The 22,270-nt window shown below is 35.9% G+C and overlaps 1 protein-coding gene across 4 annotated transcripts; it reads right to left on the bottom strand.

The window, feature by feature from the left end:
* Positions 1-2,972: 2,972 nt before the first annotated feature.
* Positions 2,973-20,366, bottom strand: LOC122307306. 4 transcript variants are annotated; one of them, XM_043120095.1, is made up of 17 exons: positions 20,326-20,366; positions 20,101-20,189; positions 19,852-19,957; positions 18,431-18,499; positions 18,180-18,296; positions 18,013-18,086; positions 17,279-17,381; positions 13,821-13,863; positions 7,402-7,464; positions 5,946-6,172; positions 5,252-5,372; positions 5,066-5,166; positions 4,741-4,854; positions 4,495-4,665; positions 4,261-4,404; positions 4,034-4,179; positions 2,973-3,369 (listed from the first exon to the last, which is right to left on the bottom strand). In XM_043120095.1, the coding sequence occupies exons 2-17, from the start codon at positions 20,162-20,164 to the stop codon at positions 3,215-3,217; spliced, it is 1,818 nt and encodes a 605-aa protein (XP_042976029.1). In that variant the 5' UTR covers positions 20,165-20,189; positions 20,326-20,366; the 3' UTR covers positions 2,973-3,214. The 4 variants fall into 4 exon arrangements, with proteins under 4 accessions (XP_042976029.1, XP_042976031.1, XP_042976030.1 ...); XM_043120097.1 differs by lacking the exon at positions 20,326-20,366 and having other exon boundaries at positions 18,180-18,276; positions 20,101-20,319; XM_043120096.1 differs by lacking the exon at positions 20,326-20,366 and having other exon boundaries at positions 2,973-3,365; positions 20,101-20,319.
* Between the last annotated feature and the right edge of the window lie 1,904 nt (positions 20,367-22,270).

The following is a 22,270-nucleotide window of genomic DNA, read 5'->3' on the forward strand; positions in this document are numbered from 1 at the left end:
TATTTTTATTATTTTGATTTAAATTAAGATATTTTTAAAAAAATGATATTTGGTTTTATGGTGCGCAACCTTGTACACTTCTTTAAAAAAAAATAAATAAAATTTTTTTAATTATATAAATCATCTCATCACATATCATTTAATCATTATAATTTTTCAAATTTCTACATAAAATATAATAAACAATTCAACTTTTTTTCAAATTTTAAACAAAAATTATATTTTAATAATATTTTATTCAACTTTCACTTCATTTCATCTATATAACCAAATAAGGCCTAAATCTATAATCAACATAGAAACTTATTTTTTTAATAGTAAATTCCACTTTTTTTTTAAATGAATATCCGAGACTTATATATCCTATAATTGTATCGAACATTACACATATTTTTATAGAGTAATATTATATATAGTCTTAGAGTTTACAATTTGCATACTCCACTTAAAAACAAGTTGGACCCACAATTAAAAAGTAAGTTTTTTTTTATGAATTTTATTTTTTTTTTTTAAAAGCGAATATAGAAGATTTACGCACTCTAATTGTATATATCATTTTTTATTTTTATAACTTATAAAAATATATTTTTAAATAAGATTGTAAAAAGAGTTATTTATATATAAATACAGAATGCCAACACCAAATGCTAACTTAAATATAAGTTTGGACAAGTTGTGTCCGTTACATTCCCTTTATGCTCAATTGTTTCTCACTTGAATGTTGCAGATACTCCAAGTAACTTTTGTTGGCAATATTTAAATATATGCAAATTGCTATCCTAATTTAGGTTGAATAGCACAACAAATCTTTACATTTTGGTTATGGATAATGGATTCAACTTTATTATTCAAAGGATTTCAATGCATGTATTTTCCATCCAATAGAGACCATATATTTTGTCTTCAAAAATGCTAAAGCCACACATGGGGATCCTGACGATCTTGATAGTGTTTTTCTTTTTTTACTTAACGATTAATAAAATATTTTTTAATGGTGTAATTTTTTTAAAAAATATATTTAAAAACATGAAAAAAAAACAAAACAAAAAAAAATTACTATTTCGAAATCCCAATCAAGATCCCCCATGTGTGGCTGTAGCGCCACTCGTCTTTGTGGCAAGTAGTTGTAATAAAGAAGTTGTGAGAATACATTAATTTTCCTAATATTGTTTGGGGAAGAAATTGATAAAGCTAAAGGGCAATCTTTGGTCGATTGAGAGCAGTAAAGTAGTAGATTGTCATGTATTCTATCAAAAGGATGAAGAAAAGTTCGCCCCAAGTAGAAAAAAACTGCTAAATTGTTCTATAGATTTCATGAACACATTGGCTTCAATTTTAATGTAAAAGTTATATGAAGTTTGTTGGATACTGATTTGGTTAAACTTTTAACTCTTAAAATTGTAACATATTTTGCAACTAATTTTTGTCGCCCATTATGGTAGCTTTGGTAGGTTTCAAAATTAACGTTGAGAACAAGTTCCACCAGATATTACCAACAGATTGGTTGTTAACAGGTCTTTCATAGTCATCATAACAAAATGTTTGTTAGTGAATTTAGGAAGGGATAGGTTTCAAAAGGGGATGATTGGCAGAGCACAAACCAGATAAAAGGCTAACTTCTATGACAAAGCCACCCCAACAACTCCTTTTGGACATAGCTCAAGGGGGGAAAAAGGTATCCATGATTCCATGTTCACTTTTGTTTAATCATGTTAGGTTTATGCTAATACTATAAGATATGATTAGTGTTATAATTAAGTGGGTTCTGCCACCTGTTATGAATAGTACTTTGATCTTTTACAGCTTCTCTGATTATGTTTGTTGGTAAGCGATGCATCTGAGAATAAGGGGCAGCAAATAGCAATGCTTAGAAGTACCTAATCTCAGTTCCAAGAATAAAAAATGGAAAAATACACCTTGCACTCTCATATTCTTAAAAGAGTTTTACACTTTTGCATCTAAAACTACCAAAAACGTCTGCTAAATTAAATGAAGTTTTAGTCTTAAGTAAATGCAATCGTGAGACAAATTTGGCTTCATTTTAGTACTACCATTCTTCATGGACAAGAAAGCTTTTGCATCCCACCACAACCCCACCCCCAACCTGTCCAACTCCTTAAAGGTAGGATGTCTTTATCACCTTTGTTCCCAAAAACATGTTTCACCACATCCTGCAGAGACCTAGTAAAAGATGACTGGGTCGTGCGCTAAGCCAATAAATAACTTCCGAAGTAGGTGGACCATAGACTTTGTAGCAGCAACTCGTTTGGCGTTTTATTCTCATGAACCAAAGCCATCATTGAGAATGGTACTACAAGATAAAGAGAGCTACCATCTTAACTTAATAGGGAGCAATTTACTTTTCTAATTTGTTTCATTTTCAGGGACGGATAGGATTGCTAAACTAGAAACAACAAAACCTTCTAGTTCTAATCGAAAGTCCAAAAGTGGGTCGAAGTAGAAAAGTCTTAAAAGATTGGGAATGTTAGATACGTTGGCCTAATGTGGCTGCATGAGCACCCGAAATAATGTCTTGTGTGCTCAACAAGGCAATCCATGCCTTTGTCTTTAGACCAAAGTTTCATTTTCACTTACTCTCTACCTAAAACTCATTGTGTGAAGCTTAATTTGGTATTGAAGAAAAGCTGGACAGCAGATAAATGGAAACCGGCTATATAAGTCAAATGAGATTCAAGCAATTCAAATAAGTGAATGGGCATTGACCTATGAATGTCCTTTTGGGTAGTAGTAACATCAACCAAGACAAAAGGACAGCAAGAAGAAAAATAAACAAATCCTCAGGGACACCATGGTTTGTAAACATAATGCCAGAGGAATATCTTCTGCCACGTAGTTTGTGATAGAGGGCACAAAGTAATTAAAGAAAGTTATATTCCAACTAGCAAGTCATGTTTACGAAAACTAAAGTGAAAATATGACAAAGGAAAAGAAGCTACAAGAGGCCAAAAAAGTTGACACGGCTCAAATCAAATTAGCATATATTGTACAGACTCACTAAAACAAAATTGTTGAGCATTAAACAACATTAATCTATTACATACTATGCAGGAAAAATAGAGCCAACAAGCATCATGTACAAATTACATTCAATATGCTTGATTCCTGGCACAACACCAGTGCACATTGATCAGTGACTATTGTGACTGCAATAATAACCACATTTGTTGCATAAAACATGATAAAGCATCGGCTTCTAGGGATCATCATCATAATGTGCATCTGAGGCTGCTGATGATGATGGAAGAATTAAAATTGGCCTTCCATTATGTTCAATTCCTCTAAGCATGGATGCATGAGCTGGGTGATGGGCCGAAGTATTTCCCGTCAAGTTTAAATGCTCAAGACTACCTAAATAACAAGTATAATACAGTCAGGTGTCCAAATGTTCCCAGATTTTGAGTGGGGGATGAAAGCACTTTGTGTGTGCTAACAATAGAATGCTACTGTTACGTTCACACTATATGGAGGAGCACTTGCAAAACAAGATACATATTTATTCAATTTTTGTGTAACATGGCTTTCCAAATGGATGGTACAATTAGATTCGTGCAGCATATGATATTGTTTCGAGTATCTTGGTTCTATCAAATTGAAGAAATGATGGGACATTGTTTTCTGAACAAAAGAATATGCGTATAGTCTGTTTCTTCACATTGGCATGTTGTTTAATGATCTAAAGCTACAAGTGCAACAGTACAACAAAAATGGCAATAGCAGATGCAACTCAAATTGATCAATACTCTATCTTAGCTCGATGAATATAAGGTTGAGTAAGAAAATTTCTCTGAGCTGCCCTAGTGACTTATGTGGAGAACTAAGTAGATATAACATTGTTTGCATCTTTGTATACGTGGTTTACCTTAGCCACATGATTCACATATACAAAACAATACAAATTATAACATTTAATCTAATTTCATATAATGGCATTATCTAATAATGTTGATACTTATAGAATGAAACCATAATACCGATGCAAATTTTAAAATGACGAGTTGTCTAAAATAATTACCTTTTGCAACTTTCAGTGCAGAACAGATGATGGTTAAGGATTCTACAGGCATAAAATTATATGCTGCATTAACTTCAGTAAGTTCTGGAGCCACTGTCATGAGTTTTGACAAAAACTTGGCAGTTTCAATCCCGCCACGGTTTTTGCTGCAAGGAACCCATTAATAAATTAATTTCCATGAGCAACAACAGAACTTGAAGAAAGGCTACATAGGTATCAATTCAAACCTTATGTTGATTTTGACTAGCTTCAACTCCTCCGTCATACCTTCTTGTAGTTCCTTAAAACCAAATGACCCCAATTCAATACCTCCAATATTCAGAACTTGAATAGATGAGTGCAAGAATTTTCCCAAAGCTACTGCTACCTGGCTGGAAGACAGTAAAACAAGCAAAACATTTATGAAGAAGAAAAATCAGTGATAAAGCATAAGTTCTATTCTGGTGTCAACCAGAACAAACCTGCCAAGGAAATTATCCGCCAGAGATAGAGACTTCAGTGGTCCTTTAAAGGTTGAGAGGGCATTTAGAAGCTCGGTTACTGCATTGCAAGAAAGGTCACATTTCTCCAGATTCAAATCAGCCAAGGAAGAGCATCCTTCAGAAGCTTCAACAAAATAAGGGATTAAACTCCTGAAATTTCAAAGACAGCATGTGAGAATCTGAGAGTACCGTGCCCAAGAACACATGCAAAGAAATTCAGTTCACCTGATTCCTTCATCCTCAATGAAATTGTCACTTATATCTAGGACCTCCAAGTTAGGCATATGAACCAGGGCATATCTTAGACTGCCCGCATCATTTTTCTGTAGATTGTTACCCCTAAAATCAGAGAAGTAACATCAAAAACAATTTCGACATCCCTACAAACATTACCAGCATTTTTTGTGGCAGTTCATATTTTTTAAGAAATGGGCACAAACCCAGGGGTATAACTTGTGCTGTCTAATTTTTCAAGATGCTATAACCACCGAGTTGGTTGGGGGGATGATAATATTCAATAGAAGACAACTTTACTTTGATGGTGTGGTACCTCAGGTTGAGAACACGTAAAGATTGCAAGGACCTGCCAAAGGATGATGAGAAGGGGTCACTTGAGGATCTTTTGTTAAAATCAGAAAGCCATCCTGATATCTGCAAATGTCGGTGAAGCTTTCAGTTGGTTTACCTCAAAAGAATATGAAGGATATAAACGATCTGATACAAATGCATAACTCACATTGTTTTCTGAAAGATCAAGGACAGATATGCTGGAGGAAGTATTCAGAAGGGTATTGAAGGCCATATTTACAAAATTTCGGCCAAGTTGGCTGTCACATAATTTTAACGAACGCAAGGACCTGATAGCAAAATAACAGACATAATGAGTAAGAGCAGACACAATTGGAGTAACTTGGTTCATTAAATTCAACCAGATATTGAAGTATATAGAGTCATAGACAGCTTTAAAAGCTTAATGCTTATGCATATCAGACATTCTTACTTCCTCTTAACTGGCAGTCATGGATCATGCAAGTAATTAACAATTTTTTTCATAATTCTTTGCAATGTACAATATGACCTCTGTAGTGTTGGTCAAAGTAAGATTTTTTTATTTTTATTTTTAAAACTAAAGAAGAAAAGGCAATAAATACAAAATATCTACAAAAATGCTGTGTAGTGTGCACTTGACATAGCCTAGGCCATGACAGCTTGAAAAAAAATTAGAACCCAAGCACTCTGAGAAACAAAGAACAAAATCCAAGTATTTCTGCAGATTTTAAGTCTTGAAATATCAGTAAATTGTACTCATGGGGTCAGGCTGCAGCATTGAGTTACAAACTTCAAGACTCTGGAGGAGCTTATAAGTACATTAGACTCCCTAGGCACTGAAGCTGAAAAATAAACAAACCATTTTAATAGAACAGATGTACCTTCCTGATGATAAAAATGATTCAAGCCCCATAGGTAATCGAACTTGGTTGCTCTCAAGAAAGCTTGATATGATTGAGAAGTTCTGTATTCCATGGGTCTGGATACCCTTCATTATTAGAGAATTACAGATTGCATTGAAGAAATCTGAAGAAAGCTTGCAGTGAATGAACTCAATAGATGTTAATGTTTCACTGTTCTGGTTCAGAAGTCTGCAAATCCCATCAAACTGCAAAGGCATGTGTGGCAAATTAGCACATTAGCAGTTGGAAGGAAGCATTTAGAATTTCAAAAAAGCTAAAATCTTCAATAATAGTAACGAAATTTAAAACATTAGCCGGTAAGGTGCTTGAACATGAGCACTATATGAATGAGTCCTGCCTTGGAAGGTTCCCCGACATTAAAAAAAAAAATGTATATACATATGAAGATGAAACTTTCTTTCATTACATGGTGTGTTGTGAATGTATTTTGTTAAATGAGTGTGGTAACACTTCTAGGATTTTAAGCATGCCTTTCTGACCAATAAACATCTCATCAGCCCCAACGAGTTCATGGAAAAAGGGCAGATTTGGATCTTCATGTCCACCAAGAATCTCACATGCCACTTGACCAACTTACACCACTTTCTTGAGAAATTTTGGTGACGATTCATTTTCTTTTCTTGTAAACTATCAAGAAAAAAAAAAAACGATTCATTTTCTTGTAGATTCCATTTAGATGATCCTAAGACAATGATTTTTTCCCTCGTGTCATTGAGTACAGACTGAGATGATATTTGCCTTGAATTGGCATCCCGTAGCACCATTAGCCAGTCTTCATAGCTTATATGCTGTCCGAAACAATAACTTCCCTTTTTTATTTCTACTTGAGATGTCCAGGTTATAGGGTGATGATGTGTGCCTTCCATGTTATGAAAACAAGTTAGATTGACCATAGGTCCACCTGGTTTCTTATCAGGCTTTTAGACAATCTTTCACATTAAATGCAAAAGAGTATAATTATGCATGCATTTTGATAGAAGGGCTTATTTAAAGTGATGAATCCCTCACTAAGATGATGCTCCAACTATGCATTGGCAAATTTTTCTTTTGTATGCATGTGTAGAGAGAGAGAGAGAGAGAGAGAGAGAGAGAGAAGAGATCAGATAGAGTAAAAACAAAAAAAATAAAAAAATACAAATAAAAATAAAACTACCCTATCTCTACTCAATTACCAAGGATCATGAATGAACCAATGTTCCTTGGACCACTATAATTGTCATGAACAAATGGAATTAAAGTTGCAACCTTGTTATCTTTGTCTTCAGTTATTCTTGTTTCAATTTGTTCTTTTGTAGTGTGTAAATACTTTCATCCTTTTAGCAATGAAGTTATTACTCTCACACTTCACATCTATAGTTAGAGGTGCATAAGCGTTCTCTAAACTTAAGAACACAGGAAAAAGAAATGATCTTACATGCTCTTTGGATCTAATCCACCTGAGCACCAAGCTCTTTAACTTGCAATTTCTCAATAAATGCTGCAACAAAATAATGTTAGAGGTATCTAAAATAAAAAAATGCCAACAAATATCAAGTATGTATACAGATACATATGTGCACATGCACATAAACTGGCATATGCACATGTGCTGCATGCATGAGGTCAAACAGCCCTGATTCTTTACGCCAGCAGAAAAATGTGTAAGACAGTTCATAGCCCTCAGCTACTCTTTTTTTTTTTTTTTGCTTCCAAATAATTTACTCAAGGAAATGTAGCACTCAAAACCCTATTACATCAGTCATATACAGAAAGGTTGAGGTACAATCTTAAATACTGGTTTATACGATGGAGGTAAAGGAACCTCCAATGGTGACAGCAACAATGGACAACAACAATATAGCCGTTGAGGAGATTCGGGATTTGAATGCAGGAGATGATGGGGAGGAAATTATGGGTTTGTCATTGGTGCCTAGTGAGGAGGAATGTTTAGGGTCAGGTGTGCAGTTGGGAGCTATGTCTGGCGAAAATGTTGTTCCCCTTGTATCTCTTCCTCTGATAAACAATATAGCGGATTCATCATCGGATTGGGTTTTGCATAAGATTAATGAAATTCAGCAGCGTGTGGGGATTTCATATGAAGGATGTGACGACCAATTTACAGCACTACACACTGACATTGAAGTGGGCCACTCGCTTGAAACCAAATCAAAATTTAAGAAAAACAGGGAGTTAAAGCGTCTTTAACTATAACACTAAGGGAAGTAACTATAACACTAAGGGAAGTAGTTCAAGTCGAGGGAAGACTAAAGGGAGGGCATTATGAAGCCATCCTCATAGAGGGAGTTTCGGGTGAAGTAGTAGTCTTAAGGGAAACAAGGGGTGGGGGTTGGGGAGATGTGTTTTGTTTCCATTCGAGCTTGGTGTATTTTGGATAGATTTCTAATTTTCACAGGCTTATTGGTCATTAGGGGCTCTCTAGTATGGGCTCAGTGTTTTTTGTATACACCAAGTACACTAGTTATTGGTCATTAGGGGCTCTCTACTTGGTTACAGGATAGATTTCTAGTTTTTATCCCTCCTGAGTCCTGAGCAGGAGGTTAAAAGGCTCCCCAGAGACCCCCAATCTGGGGGAGGAAGGCATCGAAAGGAGACCCTACAAGTGGGTTGCTCTTGGCTGATCTCTGATCCTTGCAAACAAGGCACCGCGGTGAAGGTGACAAATTTGCTGGTGGAGACGTCTTTTACCTCGGGGATTAGTCGAGAACCAGAGCCTTATCTAGGGTAGTGAAAGTTCTCGGATACACGTCATCGAAAAAAAATATAATAATATTTTTACTTATAAAAAAAATACTGGTTTATATGAACAGTGAAACTTTTTTGTGGGAATTGGATTGTCATGTGTCATGCCTCATATGCTGGTGGTTTTTCTAGCAAGCTGGAGACGCCTCCAAGGTAATCCACAAGTGGCAGAAATCTAGAAAATGGCTCCTATATGTTTTTTTTTTTTATAGGTAAAAAGAGATTTTATTAATCCACGATTCCACGTAATTAGGCAAAGCCAGAGTACACAGGAAAATGGCTCCTATATGTTTGTGTTGGTGCATTTGGCAGAAGAGAAATGATAGAAGCTTCAAGGATCATGAGAGGACAATGGATGATCTTAAAGTTCTCTTTTTTAAAACGTTGTTCTTATGGGCAGGGGTCATTGATTTTAATAGACTGTCCATGATTTTCTACTTCCGGCTGTAAACACTAGTTAAGTACTTCCCATATATACTTCCCATGTAAGTGGGCTATGCCTTCTCTTCTTATGAATAAAACTTCTTGATTACCTATCATAAAAGATTAATATGTCTGTCACATTTTCTTTCCCATTTCTTTCCTACTTCTTGTGCCAGCAGTTGTACTAGTAAGACAGTTCATAACCCTCCTTGCAGAAAAACATGTTAATTTGTTTTTTCAAGTAACAAATTGGCATTGGGTTGAGGTGTGGGGGGAGGGGGAAATAATGAAGTAAAAAGTGCTACTTATTTTTTCTTTTTTCTCTCTTTTAAAATAATTTATTCAAGAAAATGTAGCACCCAAAACCCTATTACATTAGTCATATACAGAAAGGTTGCAGCGCAATCTTTTTTTTTTTGGCACAATCTTAAATACTAGTTTATAGGAAATGTGATCATTGTTGTAAGATTAATATAAGATATCTGTCCACATTTTCTTTCATAATTCTTAAAGGCACATTTGTTGAACGACTTAAAGCCTGTAATGAAATAACTAGTGTACTCATTTTCACTTATGCAAGAAAATAAAAAAAACTATTTCATTTGTTTGTTTGCTTTATTCTTCATGGGAATAGTTATTCCTCGAGATGAGAAATATCTATTCCTTTCCCTTTGGTAATAGCACATAAATTAACATTAAAATTATAAATTATAAAACTAAAACCGAAAATTTCTAAAAAGAATAATAAAAAAAGGGCAGGCAGAGCCTAGTGTCACCCTCGGTGCAGCCACCACATGAGGGAGTGGAGGAGCATAACAGGTGGGGAGGGAAGAGCTCCACACTCTTCATTTGGGGCTGGCAACCTTGTCCTTGGGTCAAACTAATGAATAGGAATTATTATTCAGGGTTCTTTTCAAGTATTACAACCAAACAAATGATGGGAATAACTATTTTTAACTTCAATGTTTACTTGCCAAAGGCCTGTGGCCTGATTGGCATAACCTCCAGCTTCCAAAATAAAGGTCTGGAGTTTGAAACCCCCCCTCCCCCAAATGTATCAAAAAATTAAAAAAATTCAATGTTTACTTATTAAAAAAAAAAAAAACTCTTTCATTCCAACTTCTTCCATTCCTAGTAATATTTGTTCCTTTTCCTAGGGAAATAGTCATCAGTGAATTGAATGTGCGATAAATGTATCAAAAACACACATATTAAAGAATATGAAACATGAACATAGAGGAAAACGACTCTTGATGAGATACAAGAGCTGCCAACTTAACAGTATAATAACTATGCTATAGACATGAAGAAAGGTTGATCATTAACAAGACAAAAATGCTAAAACTCCTTGTCTTGTAGAACATCGCTCCAAAGGTCAACCATTCTATTGATCCCAACTCACCTTTGTTGTACAATTTCAAGAAAACGAGACATGGAAATACACATATGATTGGTACAATCAGAGATGACATGCACTGCAATAAATTACCTAAAGTTGATACCCAATAAGTAGGCATGTTCATACGGGCCGGATTTTTTTCCGGCCCGGTCCGGAACCCGGATAACCGGATTCCGGTTATGGATTTCGGCCCGGATCAAATCCGAATTATAATACCCGGACCTATACGGTCCGGTTGCGGGTAAGGAAACCGGGTTCCGGATTTACAATCCGGTACCCGGGTTTATATACGTTGAAAACAAATACACCCTTAGAAAGGGTTCGTCTTCTAATTGAGCTAGGGTTTCTGCCGTCTCTCTCTCTCTCTCTCTCTCTCTCTCTCTCTCTCTCTCTCTCTCTCTCTCTCTCTCTCTTCTTCGATCTGTGATAGCACTCTCTGCTCATTATTCTCCTTCCGAAAAAACCCTACATGATTCCACAGTCCGTAGTGCGTAGAAGACGACGAGGTAGCTCTCTTCAAATGGGTTCCTCATGCCGGCAGAGTCCTAACAGAGACCCATAGCACTCTCTGTGCTCAGGCCTCTCTTTCACGCGAAATCGCCTCATCCTCGTGACCCAAGATTTGTTCTCTGCGATTTTGGTCCCTTTTATTCCGATTTGGGTTTGTTTTATTACAATAAGAAAATGCTATTTGCTGATGTTTCTTCTCACCCTCTCTATCTCGCGTCGTCAGATACCTTGGAATGACGATGATGAAATGCTACGGCTTGTGTAGCTTTTGTTCAGGTAAGGTTTGTGCTGCGACATTTTGTGCTAGATCTGGGTTTTTTTTTTTTTTTTTTTTTTGTTATTTCGTTAAACATGGGTATAAAGTATATGCTGTTAGTTTGATAGATCTTAGGAAACGTGAAGAAAAATCCAGAGTCCTTGATGTTGATTATAGTGATGAAGAATTTTGAGTTGTTGTTGAGGTTGTTGCTGAGTTTCCAGGACGAGGTTTATCTTCAATAGGTATGTACTTAGGTATCACTTTTTGTGAGGCCAGAAATCATAGGAATTTACTGCCTTTGAATAGAATTACACTTTGCTCCTAGGGTTTTGAGTGAGATCATGATCATCAGAGTTCAATCAAAGATTCAGATTTCATCTCTCTTTAATTTAATAATGATATGGATTTGGAAAGTGCACCATTATTAATGTTAGAACAAGTGGATGGATCATATATGGCCAAACATTGAGTCAAGTGTGTGGTCCATGCATATGCATGGGTGGCTGTTTAGATTTCCAAACAAATAATCATTTCATAGAAAAAATTCTCAAATGATTCTACACATTTTAGAAAATGCTAAGATAGATGAGTCATGGCAATTTAGAAATGTCGTCTTCACTGATCTGTTAGAGGAGGTTCCAAAAATGGGACAGCTTGATTTGACAGACTAATATGGAAATGCCAAACCTATCATGGTTGCCTAATTGTAGCATTTGACAGGATATTTCCGAATCAGAGTCATTTTCATCCTAGGTTGGCTAAGAACTAAGATCCAGACATGCTTAGCTTAAATACTACTTCAGGATTGGTTTTCCTATGTATCTAATATCTAACACAGGCCTCTAAGTTATAGCTCATCATCATATCACCTAATATTCACGCCTAACTTAAAATGTTCAGGATTTTTTTATGCATGTTTGATCTATTTAATTCCTTTTTTCCACCCCATTTTCGACTTGGGTTAATGACTAAAGAGGTATTATTTGAGAATAAGGTTTTTATTAAAGCAATGATCTGCCCCCAAGTTGTTTAACATTAGGCTAAAGTACTGTTTAGCTAATATTACATGGACTGCTTTTGACATTGGAATCACCTTTTGCTTTCATACTTGCAAGATAGATGCTCTATGTTGCCACTGATTTATTGATACATGTTGCTTGTTTTGCTGTAGAAATACATGGAGGATTCTGCCTTCCAAGGTAAATGTTTTGTACTTTTTAGGCCTGATATGGAAAGTGAGCAGATTACTATGTATTTGCTGGTTGATGCTTTTTTAAAGTCAGAGCCTTTTCCCTTTTAATATATTCATTTGATTAGTATATTCTTTTTAGCTTCTGGCTTGTATATTTTTTGCCATCTTCTTCTGTGTGTTCCTTAGATTTGATCTTTTCTATTGACCTTTTCTTTTCTTCAAACATTGGCCTTTAAGTTATTGATGTGACCACTTATTTTACTTCCATCAGCAGTTTTTTGTGTTTGGAAGGAAACTTAGCAAATATAGCTAGGAAATAATATTTTTATAACTATTTGGGCTTGCTGAAAACCAATACCTATTGACCCCCCGTTTCCCTTCAAGATGATGGTACTGAATTCTATTCAAGATGATGGCTAGTTGGGAAGGTGCTGCAGGTTGTGGAGCACTGGAGGCAATAAAGCTGAGTGGAGGATGATTCCTTTGTGTTTGTTTTGGTGTTTATGGCTTGAGAGAAATGGGAGGTGCTTCCAAGATATCCGCACATTTTTGTCGATTATATCTCAATGGCATCATTTTTATAGACTTCATATCTCATAAAAATATCTTGTAATTTTATATTTTGTAATGTAATGTAATATGTAGTGGATTGCATGCATTTTAGTTTTTCATTTTTATATATTTTATTAATCTGGACAATGTTATACTTTTTAACATTACCTCTTAGAAAAATTTTCACAAAATATAAGCATTAAAAAAAAAAAAAAAAAAAGGTATGATTTTCAACATTATTTAAAAAGTTTCTATAATAAATATAGGTTTTTATATAAAAAGAATTATGCTTTTTAACAATGATTTAAGATCTTTAATATAATATAGGTTTTTATTAAAAAAAATTATACTTTTAAAGCCCAAATACAGCAAAAAAAAAAAAAAAGAGCGGTTTCAATCCGGAACGCGGAATCCGGGTTTTACAAAACCTGGGTTCATCCGGGTTCCGGCCCGGATCTGACCCGGGCCAACCCGATTTCGGCCCGGATTTCAAATCTGGGTTCCGGGTTGGGTATACCCGGATTTCCGGGTCGGAACCCGGATGAACAACCCTACCAATAAGTGTGTGTAATTTAATAAGTCACCTAATCATTGGTCAATATTCATAGTCCTTGAGGATCATTTTACTTAGCTACAGAAGTGATCCAAAACATGCATTTAATCCAACACCAATTGAAACAGAAATGCCACATTCAGATTTAGAGACTAAAGACCACCTCAAAAAGTTGCTGGCAATATCTCCTACTCATCATAACTTACACAAGTTTCTGCTGTGCAGAGTACACTTTGAAGTCGTATGCATCTGCACAAAGAAAAATAATTATGTAACAACCTAAACCATCCATACAACTCAAAATTTTTTAAATATAATAGACATGCTAGGAAAATTATTATAGCCAACATGATCTTTTGTTTTCAGTAAGAAATTTCATTAGAAAGTGGTACCTAATGTAACCAACTGTACCAAAAAAAAGGCCAGCCTGAAAGTTGCAAAAAAGTTCAGCTGATCTATAAAAACCCAAAAAAAAAGGGGGAACATAATGCAGCCAAAAGCAAGATCCACTCATGCAGCGATCTAAGAAATAAAGATTCGAGTTAAGACAAACAAAAATAATATCATTATCACCTTGCATTACCCCATTTGCAATAAATATTGAGTCCATTGATCCACAGAGTGCGAGATGGTTGGAAAGACCCTTTGAAGAAGATGAGATTTACAAGGTTATTAGTGGTATGGCTAAAGATAAACCAAAGGGTCCCAACGGTTTCTCAATGGGATTTTTCCAAGGGTGTTGGGAGATTGTGAAAAGTGACGTTATGCAGGTTTTTCTTGAGTTTCATTCCTTCAAAAAGTTTGAGAAATGCCTCCATGCGACATTCATTGCTCTCGTACTGAAGAAGCAGGGGGCTATGGAAGTGGAGGATTTCTGCCCTATAAGCCTAGTGAGCGGGGTATACAAGATCATTTCCAAGGTTCTTACTGAGCGTTTAAGCTCAGTGATGGAGCAAATTATTTCTAAGCCTCCAAATGCTTTTGTTTGGGGGAGAAAAATACTTGATTAAGTTCTTATTGTCAATGAGTGCTTGGATCATAGGCTAGAGGAGGGCGTACCAGGTATCCTTTGTAAGCTTGATATGGAAAAAACATACGACCATGTGAACTAGGATTTTCTCTTTTATTTGTTGGGGAGGTGCAGCTTTGGTGATTGGTGGATGTCTTGGATCTGTCATTGTGTTACTACTGCTCGGTTCTCAGTGCTAGTTAATGGCACCCCTACTAGCTTTTTCAACAATTCTCGTGGATTGCGGCAAGGGGATCCTTTGTCTCCTTTCCTCTTCATTATTGTTATGGAGGCACTTGGTTGGATATTGAAGGCAGCTGTCGATGGAGGTTTCCTAGCTGGTTTCTCGGTGGGTAATGATACTAATGGTTCTATCATAATCTCACATCTATTATTTGCAGATGATACGCTTCTCTTTTGTGATGTGGATGTTAGCCATATTCAAGCTCTACATGCACTTTTGTTAAGCCTTGAAGTCGTATTAGGGCTTAAGGTGAACCTTGACAAGTCAAAGATGGTGGCGGTGGGAGCGGTGCCAAGAATCAATAGGCTGGCAAATCTCTTGGGATGTAAAGTGTCTTCTCTGCCCATGAAATACTTGGGCCTCCCGTTAGGGGCAACTTTCAAAGCAAGAGCTGTTTGGGATGGAGTTATAGAAAAAGTGGAGAAAAGGTTGGCTGGCTGGAAACAGTTGTATCTTTCGAAAGGGGGCCGCATTACTCTTATCAAGAGCACTTTATCTAATATCCCGACCTACCTCCTTTCTCTTTTTCCACTAGCTGCAGGGGTAGCGACTAGAATTGAGAAATTATTCCGGGCTTTCTTGTGGGATGGCATGGGAGAGGAAACAAAATTCCATCTTGTAAAGTGGAATAAAGTTTGCTCTCCAATCTTGACCGAAGGATTGGGAGTGTGCAACTTGAGGACTTTCAACAAAGCGCTATTGGGTAAATGGTTGTGGAGACACCAATTGGATAGGGATTCATTGTGGAAGGAAGATATTGACCATAGACATGATAGTGGCTAGGGGGTTGGTGCTCTAATGTAGTGAGGGGGGGTATGGCGTGGGCTTGTGGAAATTTATTAGGAGGGGCTGGTTGTGTTTTGTAAATCATATCCGTTTTGTGGTTGGAGAGGGAACCAGAATCAGGTTTTGGTATGATGTTTGGTGCAGTGAGAATGCTCTTGTAAGTGCTTTTCCAGCTCTTTACAGCATTGCTATTAACAAGGAGGCTTTTGTGGCAGATCTTCATGCATTTTCTCATGGTCATCACCAGTGGAATGTCCTTTTAATAGGGCTAATCATGATTGGGAATTGCAAACAGTTTCAGAATTTTTCAGGTTGTTATACTCCACTGGGAGGCTAACAGCACAGGGGGATAGGATACAATGGAGGTCCAATGGCAGCAAAAAGTTCACTGTGAAGGCATAATACAAATTATTGGCATCTCAAGGTGTTGAAACTTTCCCGTGGAAGTGTATTTGGAAGTCTCGTGTGCCTTCCAAAGTGGCCTTCTTTGTATGGACTGCGGTGCTTGGGAACATTTTGACCACGTACAACTTGAGGAGGAGGGGGCTTATAGTCATGAATTGGTGCTATTTATGCAAAAATCATGGAGAGTCAGTGGATCACTTATTATTGCACTGTGAGGTGACAAGAATGTTGTGGAATGAGATTTTTAGAAGAACTGATGTTGCTTGGGTAATGCCTCCAAGGGTGGTTGATTTACTCGCTTGTTGGAAGGATATTCACGGCTGTTCTCAGGTTGCAGCAGCATGGAAGATGATACCGTTGTGTATCATGTGGTGCATTTGGTCAGAAAGGAACGCGCAGTGTTTTGATGATAGGGAGCGTACTCTGGTGGAACTTAAGAATTTTTTCTTACAAACATTAATGCTCTGGTTGTCAGCCATTGTGCTTAATGGGACTAATGTTCATGACTTCTTTTCTTTAACTTAGCACTATTAGAATGCACTTAGGCATTTCTTCTGTATACTTCCTGTGTACAAAGGCTTTGCCTATCTTCATTCACTTCAATAAAATTTATTTCTTACTTATCAAAAAATAAATAAATATTGATCATACAAAAATAATATAATAATCATGTAACAACCTAAACCATCCATACAACTCATAAAATTTTAAATATAATAGACATGCTAGGAAAATTATTATAGCCAATATAATCTATTTTTTTCAGTAAGAAATTTCATTAGAAAGAGGTACTTAATGTAAACCGGCTGTACAAAAAAAAGGGCCAGCCTAAAAGTTGCAAAAAAGTTCAGTTGATCTATAAAAACCCAAAAAAAAGAGAGAGGGGAGAAAAAAGGGGGGGGGGGGGGGGGGGGGGGGGGGGAGTTCCACTCATGCAGCGATCTAAGAAATAAAGATTCGAGTTAAAACAAACAAAAATAATGACATTATCGCCTTGCATTACCCCATTTGCAATAAATATTGATGATACAATGTACAGAGTGAAATCAAAGGTATATGTATGAAAACAATCAGGATAAGAAGACGCAATAAAAGCATAAATATCCACAAGGATGGAGAGCCGAATACATAAGTTATGATGCAACTATCTTCCAGCTAATAATGATTACAGAACATTGGCATAAGCTCTCATAATATAAAAACTAACGTTAAGAAATTACCTAGAGTAGCTCCCAAAGTGTTGGCAATGATAAGATAACTTCAAATAGTCAGAAGTTACAAGATTTGCTTTTCCATCAAAACCAATATATTTCAATGAAACGTCTACAAAGAACAAAGAATAAGGAAACAGATTGTTTATGAACATAGCAAGGTATCAGCAACTGCAAGTATATACCCACGAAATGGACATTTAATAAAGGATGAGACAAGTCTTGTTTTATTCTTTTCTCTATAACTAGAATCTTCATACCAGTTGCAAAAGGAAACATATAAAGAAGAAAATGTTAGTGATGTGTGTGTATTCACTGAAACTTGGTAATGAAATTCAAAAGCCCAATGGAATCAAGGGGGAGTTCTCAACTATTGAACCCTTGTTCCTCAAGCTCTCTGCAAGAGGCATGCAATATTAACGTGGCAAAATTTAGTTCCAGAAGAATACATAGATCACCATTCGTCAAATGCAATATGTTTCAGACATGCAAAAGAATATATGAGATAGAATGTTTCAAATGTGCTATACGTAGTTTCAGGATTATAATCATCAGTAAAAATGGCATAGATACAATTATTATTTATACATGAACAGAAGCAGGTGATGATGCCACTCCAGCGCAGGTGGAAACTTAAATCCAGTTTGTATTACAAGGTTCTACCATGATCTAAGGTGGAAGCCACCTTTCACCAAGAATATTCAAGTATAACTGAAAGAAAACGAAAGCATCATAGTTAGTACCTGGAATCTGTATGTCACCGATACATCCATAAAAAGCTGGAAGCAGAGCCATCTCAGCTGCTTCATCTAGGCAACTGTTCAACATCACAAAAGGGTTGCATCTTGAGCAGAAGCCATCAATGACCAACAATACAAACTAAAGTGTTTAAGTCACCAGATGGACATACTCTTGCAGATGAGTTTCCCAATACATCTGTTGCCAGTCAACTGGTGCAATCTGGTCAACAAGATCAGGCCAACGCAAATTGAACAAAGCCTTCCATGCTGCATTGAAATTCCAATACCTATGATAAGATAAAAAATTAAAATAGTTCCTTCTTATGACTTTTTCTTTCCCATGTATCCTCTCTCAATTGAATAAAGACTATAGAACATCATGTCATTGAAGAAAATATGACCCTATAAAATTCTTCCAAACCTTCCGCGTTTCCTTCCATTTCTAAAGCAATCATCAGTAAATTCATGGTCATTCCGGTCGTCAAATGGCCTGTTCAAACAAGAAATAAAATAACAATCTTAGAATAAAAAGAAAGGGCAAGCAAAAAGGCAACAAGTAGTTCCTACTTGTCATTCTATTGTTGTTAATAGGGTCCCCTTCAGGTCTGCAGTTCTTGTTACTATGTTGTTTAGATTCCAACAGTTCTTACTTATCAAATTAAAAAATTAGCTCCAGCAGTAGAAAAGTGAAATAACTATATTCGCATAAGTGCCTAGTATCCTACTAAGTGAAGTCTCATAAGTGTTGTCCTGAAAAGTCAGGATGCAATTCTTCCTTCTTTAGGTTGAAAAGGGTTCGAAACAGAAGGACTTCTCTCCTATAAAAGTTGTCTTTGTGGTATACTCCATGTATGTCTTAGGGCTCATTTGGAGAGTGAGATGAGATGAGAATTCTGTCAATAATAGTAAGAACCGTAAGATAGTTTGTGAATAGTAGTGAGATAATTTAAGTTAAGTATTTTTTGAGTTTTGGGAAAGGAGAGAGAAAAAGTTGAATAAAAAATATTATAAAGTTAAAATATTGTTAGAATATAGTTTTATAATATTATTTTTGTTTGGGAATTTGAAAAAATTAATTTTTTTTTTTATATTTTTCTTTGAAAGTTTAGGAAAGTTGTTATGATTAGTTTAAAAGTTTTGTATTTGAATTATGTTTGGGAAAGAGATAGGATAAGATGAGAATTTTGGGATGAGATCTGTTTCCAAACAAGTCCTTAAGGATTGAACGTTTGGGTGCAAACAATTTCTTGAGGCATTTGGATTGGGGGAATTTTTCCTTGAATTACCCAATGTGCACTTTCAAAAAGGTCCTTGCAGAGAGCTTGTATACCCCTAGGATTAGGAGACTTTGTTTCCAAACACTTAGTGACAATAAAGAAAAACTTAAAAAAAAAAATAAAAAATAGATCTTGAGAAAAAAAGAATGTTATCTTTTTTCTCTTAGGAAATCATGACGACATATCACCACAACCCAAATAAAAGAGTTGCACCTTTATCAGATCTCTCATTAATGTCTGAAGGCAATTATTCATAATAATCATGGTCTTAGATGTCCTACTAAACTCTTCAGGCGATGCATCATACAGTTTACAGTTACACATCCCCAAAGCTGGCAGAGGTGGGCTTTGATCCCAAGTCTCTACCACCGCTTCCAGAGACTTTAGCATCTGAGCTCACTCTCACCTCCATCATCAATTTAATTTAAAAATAAAAATAAAAATAAAAACTACACTAATGCAAAAAAATAAAAAATAAAAGAAAAAAATGTTGAACTCAACGGCAACTACAGAAACTCAAATGGATATCTTATATTAACAAGTTCTCGGTTAGAAGTCGGCGTACATTTCCGTCTGCAGCTTTTGCAATGTCAATGGGGGCAACCTCGAAACTAAGGTCTCGAACAAATCGTAGGGGAGCTCGTAGACAACCGTTACAAGATCATCATCCCCTACAACTCCAAAACCAAACAAATCAGTCATTTCGGAGATTACACTACCTTCCTACTACAAATTAAGCATTCAATTTAAAAAATACTTATATGCTTAACATAATATTAAAAACCATAATTCTTTAATTAACAAACGAAATTACCATGGATGAGTTCTTTCTTGATTGACTCCATGCATAAGGATATCAAAGATGGAACCTTTCTCATTCTTGAAGTATGAATTTATCACACCCTGCAAGAAAATAAATTTTAAGCTAAAATAAAATTGAGAAATATCTAAGCTGTATGGTGGTCTGCTCGCTTTAGCGCTTTGAAGAAGAACCCGGGGGATTGGGAGATACTAGAGACATTCGAGTCAAGAGACGAACCAACGGCGTCGTTCCTATTGTGATTGCAGTCCAATTATTTTTTGTTTTCTACTTCTATTATTTTTTGGCCGCCATATTTAATGTTTTTATTGCTTTGTTTCTAGCGCAAGATGGTCCCTCGAGGAATTAAAAAAGATCTTGCTACAGCCACGTACAAAAATCATATATGGCGGCCACCGAATAATCTGTTCTCTTATCTTTTTTTTATGCTTTTTTTCTACAATTTTTTATATCTTACAATATTTTTTAAAAAAAATTTACGATATTATTTAAAAACACTTTATTAATTATTAAATAAAAAAAATTGGTAGCCACCATGGCTTATTATTAGTATTTTCCTTTTAACAAGAATGGAGGAATCAATTCAATTTATTAATTGAATAGTTTGTAGAGTAATTTGTCTCCAGTTTCAACTTGGTTTCGAAATCATGTTTAAAAAAAAATGAAATAAAAATATGTTTGGTATGAAGTGACATCTATTTTATCACCTCTATTATAAAAGCAATTATTCGTCTATAAATGGTTATTTGTGTTTGATGGTTATATGACATGTTTACCATTGAGTTTTAGAGTTTTTCTACAGATCCACAACTGTAATAGTTGCACACACTGCACAGCATACATGGGGTGTTTTTATTTATTTTTATTGAAAACATGCGATCTTTTTAAAACATAGAGAGAGAGAGTATTTGCATTTGAATTCCTCTCACGAAACTCCTCCTCCTTTGCCTGCGATCATCTTCCTCCGCCCAGTGCCACTAGCGGCTCCATTTCTCTACCTAGTTACACCGAGCAACGCTGCTTCATCTGTATAGAGCTGCCACTTCCCGAGAAATCATTGGACAAAGCAAACAATGTATTTGGACCCCGAAGAAACCCCTCCCTCGCCAAGCAACCTGCCTCGCATCTAACCTTTGCCCAGCGCCACCTCGCAATGTCGTCCCTTTGTTCAATGCCACCCCACAAAGCTCAGCCATCTGCTCAGCGTCGCCCTTCCCCGCGAGCTCATTTAATGCAAACCAGCGACACTGTTTCATTGCTACTGTTGCTTATATGATGGTAACATTTTTTCGAACCCCAATAAACTTCCATATGGTTACTTTTATCTCTGCACTGGGAAATATGAGTTTTGGATTTTGTGAGATAGATATTACAGATTAGAGCATGAATAAAACACAATGTTGCATGGCTTTTGACCTCTGGTTTTGACCTCTGCTTTCATAAAGTGAATTCATACATTGTTTTTGCATATAGTTGATTATCTATATTGAGAATCACATGCCAAAAAAATTCTTTTAGTTGTTTTTCCCCCTTTGATAACTTTGTTTTGGTTCTTTTGGTTGACTATGATAACTTTGTGGTAATTGTTAGATGTGTCAAGTGTAAAACTTAAGCACTGGAAATATACAACTATTTCGAGGGGTTTAGCCTTCAATACTGAGCAAAATGATTGCAAATGAGTTGCAGCAAACAGAAGGAAATTAAGGAAAAAATAATCAAATCCAAGCAAGGTTAAAGACCAGTACTAAATATTTGCTGATAAACACCGGGTCTTCACTATCTTAATATTCTTTTTGGATGTGGATCTTGTTTGATATTTCTTAATGCTACTGAGACAAGTCAACCTGATTCAGCCAAGCCAAGGTTAACATTGGAATCTTGATGTTGATAGAAGGTATACATATTAGAACAAAAAGTGAGTAATTCATTAAGAAGAAGACAGGATATATAGCTATATCCACTTGTATTCAACTTCTTAACTTTTGCTTATCAGAAACCAAACACCCATTACCCATGTCTAGGATCCAACACAGAAAATAAACATTTTTGGATAGGATGACTCTACTAAAAAGCATCATTCACAACAGTGAGCACCAATGTTCCTTTTTACGATGTCGTTGGAATGGCATTGGGTTGATCTATCTGTCAGCACCTTCAAGCATAT

The sequence above is a fragment of the Carya illinoinensis genome, chromosome 4 (genome assembly GCF_018687715.1).
Source record: "Carya illinoinensis cultivar Pawnee chromosome 4, C.illinoinensisPawnee_v1, whole genome shotgun sequence".
Taxonomy (NCBI): Eukaryota; Viridiplantae; Streptophyta; class Magnoliopsida; order Fagales; family Juglandaceae; genus Carya; species Carya illinoinensis.